The 4,863-nt window shown below is 52.6% G+C and overlaps 1 protein-coding gene across 1 annotated transcript in view; it reads left to right on the top strand.

Annotated features, from left to right (window-relative positions):
- Window positions 1-3,555: 3,555 nt before the first annotated feature.
- ASXL2 (ASXL transcriptional regulator 2) overlaps window positions 3,556-4,863 on the top strand; it is a 43,033-nt gene continuing 41,725 nt past the window's right edge. The window contains exon 1 of the mRNA XM_031064824.1: window positions 3,556-3,707. Within this exon, the coding sequence (XP_030920684.1) occupies window positions 3,556-3,707 (152 nt within the window). The remainder of the gene's footprint in view (window positions 3,708-4,863) is intronic.

Raw genomic sequence — 4,863 nt, 5'->3', positions numbered from 1 at the left:
GGGAAGGGAATGGAGCCCCAGGAGGGGCTGAGGGAGCTGGGAAGGGGCTCAGCCTGGAGCAAAGGAGGCTCAGGGGGGACCTTGTGGCTCTGCACAAGTCCCTGCCAGGAGGGGACAGCCAGGGGGGGTCGGGCTCTGCTCCCAGGGAACAGGGACAGGCCAAGGGGAAATGGCCTCAGGCTGGGCCAGGGCAGGCTCAGGGTGGATGTTGGGAACAATTCCCACCTGGAAAGGGCTGTCCTGCCCTGGCACAGCTGCCCAGGGAGGTTTGCAGTGCCCATCCCTGGAGGGATTTCAAAGCCCTGTGGATGTGGCACTTGGGGACATGGGGCAGTGGTGGCCTTGGCAGTGCTGGCGGATGGGTTGGGCTTGGTGATCTCCAAGGGCTTTTCCAATCTAAAGGATTCTGTGGTTCTGGGAATCTCCTGGAGAGCAGGGACGCCTGGCAGAGCTGGTTGATGTTCCCCTGTGACCTTCCCAGAGCAGCCCAGCAGGGTTTGCAGGGAGCCAGGCGGGGGTGGCCAGAGCTGTGCAGCCTCACCCTGCTGAGCTCAGGCCCTGCTCAGAGCCCTGTGGGCATGGAAGGGTTAACAGCTGGGAGAGGTGCAGGGACAGAAATGGAGCAGCTTTTCTCCCCTCTGCCCTGGCTGAGGTTCCCTGGTGGAACACAACCTTCACTGGGGACAAATTAATCAAAAGTGCTGCTGCTGCTCCAGGCTGAGCCACATGGAGCACGCCAGGGTGGGAAAATTGGGATAACAGTGCCCAGGAGGAAAATGCCCAGGTGGAAAATGCCCAGGTGGAAAATGCCCAGTCAGAGTTTGATGTGGTGGAAATGGCCCTGAGCTCCCTGTGGATGGATCTCACCTTCACTCCTCTCCTGATTTCAGCACCTACAGTGAAAAGCTGAAAGCCCAGATGGAAATGGAGATATCCTCCATTTCCTGGCCCTCCCTGGGCTGCCAGCTTTGGGTGCAGCTCCAGGCTGGTGGCGCAGGGTGAGCTGTGTCCTGGGCAGAGCTGTGTGAATGAACACAGGTCAGGGGGTGATGGAAACCAAAACCTGCTCTGGCCTGGCTGAGATCACTCTGCAGACACCCCAGAGCTCTGCATCCTTTGCTGTGGAGTTTCAGTAGAGGTGGCAGTGGGGTGGCATGAGCCTCTGAGGCTGTGGCAGTGCCAACAAATCCCACTTCCATCTCACAGGGCAGCTGGGGCTGCTCCTGCATCCCTGGCAGTGCCCAAGGCCAGGCTGGACAGGGCTTGGAGTCACCTGGGATGCTGGGAGGTGTCCCTGCCATGGCCCTGGCTGGGCTTTGGGGCCCCTTCCCACCCAAACCATCCCATGGTTCTGTGAAAGTCAGGCTTTAGCAGCATTAAAAAGAGATTTTCCAGGATGGGGCCATCAGCTGGAGCTTCCAGAGCTTCGTGCAGGGATTTGTTTGGGAGCAGGGAGGTGCTGCAGCTCAGCAGGGCCTGGCAGAGCCTTTCCAGGGGAGCTGGACTGGGATAAACTGGGAACCCCTGAGGGGACGGGGATAAGCTGGGGATGGATCCCTGAGGGAATGGGATAACCTGGGGATGGATCCCTGAGGGAATGAGGGGACTGGGATAAGCTGGGGGTCGCTAAGGGAATGAGGGGACTGGGATAAGCTGGGGATGGATCCCTGAGGGAATGAGGGGACTGGGATAAGCTGGGGATCCCCTAGGGACTGGGCCAAGCTGGGGGTGGATCCCTGAGGGACTGGGATAGTCTGGGGGTCCCTGAGGGAATGTGGGAACTGGAATAACCTGGGGGTCCCTGTGGGAATGAGGGGACTGGGCTAAGCTGGGGATGGATCCCTGAGGGAATGTGGGGACTGGGATAAGCTGGGGATCCCCTAGGGACTGGGCTAAGCTGGGGATGGATCCCTGAGGGAATGTGGGGACTGGGATAAGCTGGGGATCCCCTAGGGACTGGGCCAAGCTGGGGATGGATCCCTGAGGGAATGAGGGGCAGGGTCCTGGAGGGCTGGGGGTTCTGCTCAAGAGGGGAGTGGGAACTGCTGCTCTCCTTCTGCAGAGTCACGCTGGGCTTTGTGCTGAGCCCTCTGGGCTGAGCCTAAGGCAGGCCCGGCCTTTGATGTGCTGGGCTCGGGTCAGAGCTGATGATTAAGACGGAAAGGAGGCATTTCCTGCCCATCCCCCTCCCCAGCACGAATATGGCCCGAAATGTCCTGAAATATCCCGGTGACGTGTGGTGAGTGGCATCTGCCTGCCGCAGCAGCTCCCTGCAGCTGCAGCTCTGCCTGCCCGAGCCCCTGGGAGCAGCTCAGGGACCCCGGGGGCTGGGGCAGCGCTGGCAGTGGGGCACTTCAACAAAAAACCCATTTTGGGGGCCAGAGGTGGGAACTTGGTGTGTGCAGAGGGTTTCAGACAGCCCCTTGCTGGAGCTGTGGGTGCTGAGAATTTCAGATTTTCTGTACAGACAGACTGTGACCCCCAGGAGAGCACTGCATTTGACCTGAGGCCGTGGAGAAGCTTCCAGAATTGATTGAGAGCACTGGGATTGTGGGTGTGGCGTTGGTTAGAAGTGTGTGATGTCACAGGGTGGGAAACTTAGAGTTTGGGGTTTTAGAATATGGTAATAAATATGGGGCAGGATGGAGGTTTTAGGGTGGAGGCTGGTCCTTCTTCTTCACCTTCTTCTCCTTCTTCTTCTTCACCTTCTTCTCCTTCTTCTCCTTCCTCACCTTCTTCTTCTCCTTTTTCTTCACTTTGTTCTTCTCCTTCACCTCCTTCTCCTTCTTCTTCTCCTTCTTTACTTCGTTCTTTTCCTTCTTCTTCTCCTTCCTCACCTTCTTCTTCTCCTTCTTTATTTTGTTCTTCTCCTTCTCCTTCCTCACCTTCTTCTTCTCCTTCTTTACTTTATTCTTCTCCTTCTTCCTCACCACCTTCTTCTCCTTCTTCTTTACTTTGTTCTTCTTCTTCTTTGTTCTTCTCCTTTTTCTCCCTCACCACCACCTTCTCCTTCTTCTACTCCTTCCTCACCTTCTTCTTCTCCTCTTTCTTCTTTACTTTGTTCTTCTCCTTCTCCTTCCTCACATTCTTCTTCTCCGTCTTCTTCTTCTTCCTCACCTTCTTCTCCTTCTTCACCTTCTCCGTGGATTTGGGTGACATTTTGTAACTGGACAGAAAAGCCCACCCTGCAGTCTTTGAGGGATTGATTACTGAGTTAAAAGTGAAAATGATTTAGGTGCCATTTCTTAATTGGATAGTTTAGCTCTAAAAGACCCTGTACCAAGAGATAGTTGGCCATTTTGTGCCTTGTTAGTGGACAACTGCAGAACTCACTGCTGTGAGATTGTAACATAAATAAAAATAATAAACACCTAAAATAGAAGAGGTTTTAGTGCAGCTGGATGGAAATTCAGAGTGCAAAGGAATAACTGCCATTGAATGGAAGTTTTGGTGCAGTTAAATGGAAATTCAGAATGCAAAGGAATAATTCCATTGCATGGAGGTTTTGGTGCAGTTGAATATAAATTCAGAATGCAAAGGAATAACTGCCATTAAATGGTGCAGCTGAATGGAAATTCAGAATGCAAAGGAATAACTTCCTCTCAATCTGCTCTTTCTTGCCAGGTCCTGGAGAAATATCCCAACACACCCATGAGCCATAAAGAGATCCTTCAAGTTATCCAGAAAGAAGGACTTAAGGAAATCAGGTGAGTTGAGTAAAGCAGGAAAACCCTCTGATGCTCTGCTTCCAGCTTGGTGTTAACCAGTTTGCTGTTAACTCCCAGCTCCTGAGGAGTTTTGGGACTGAAATATTTCAGGTTTGGAGTCTGGGTCCTGTTCGCAAACAGCTCCCAGGTGCTTTTCCCCACTGGGCTGGGTAAGGTCATCCCTGATTCCCAGGTGTGCAGGACTTGGCCTGCAGCTCCGTTATAGGAAATAAAATAAAGGACTTGGCTGCAGCTCCTTTAGAGGATAAAATAAAGGACTTGGCTGCAGCTTCTTTAGAGGATAAAAGGATTTAAAAAAAAAGGATTTGGCTGCAGCTCCTTTAGAGGATAACCCAGCCCTGGTCAGGGGCTTCAGGGACTGGAGGAAACATAACAAATTTTAATTTCTGCTTTAAAAAATAAGTGAGTGCTCAGTTTGACCTAAGAGTTACCCAGGGAGTAACAGATTAGCCTCAGTTAAAGATTCTTATATAGAAAACTGGATTTTTGGTGCTGTTCTCCCTTGTGTTACCTGCAGGGGGGTGTGATTATTCCCTAGGGACATTCCTGGTCCCCTGAGCAGAGCCAGCTCCATGAAACCCATCTGCTCTGGCACGGAGCAGCTCCTGAGCTGCTGGAATTCCAGAGTCCTGGAATCCTGCAGGGAATCAGCTCTCCCAGGGATCAGTGAGGAGCAATAATCCATGGGAAGTGCAAAGTATCTCTTCAGTTTTCTGAGAGAAGGAAAAAGAGAGAGGCATAAAGAGGATGGGCCTGTTTGTCTATTTTGGAATTAAGCAGCCATCCTAAATTTGGTTTAATTGTGTTTTGCAGTCCCCTTTGCCAGCTGGGTGCAGCAACCCTTGTGCTTTGCAGGAGAGCTCAGGGGCCACTGCAGGAGTTGTGCTGTCCCCCTGGAGCTGAGGATGGCCCAGCTCTGGGAAATGTGGGATTTGTCCAGCCCAGGGAGCCCAAATGAGCTCGGGCAGCTCCTGGGGAGGCACCGAAGGGAGGGAGGGACAGCCAGGCTTTGGGGGCAGCTGCAGGTCTGTGCTCAAGGGTGTTAAACCGAACTAAATGTTAAACTAAACTGAATAGTGTTAAACTGAACTGAATGGTGTTAAACTAAACCAAATAGTGTTAAACTGAACTGAAT

The sequence above is a fragment of the Geospiza fortis genome, unplaced genomic scaffold, assembly GCF_000277835.1.
Source record: "Geospiza fortis unplaced genomic scaffold, GeoFor_1.0 scaffold150, whole genome shotgun sequence".
NCBI classification, from domain to species: domain Eukaryota; kingdom Metazoa; phylum Chordata; class Aves; order Passeriformes; family Thraupidae; genus Geospiza; species Geospiza fortis.
Note: the sequence above shows the minus strand (reverse complement) of the source record. Positions and strands in the feature narration are given on the sequence as shown.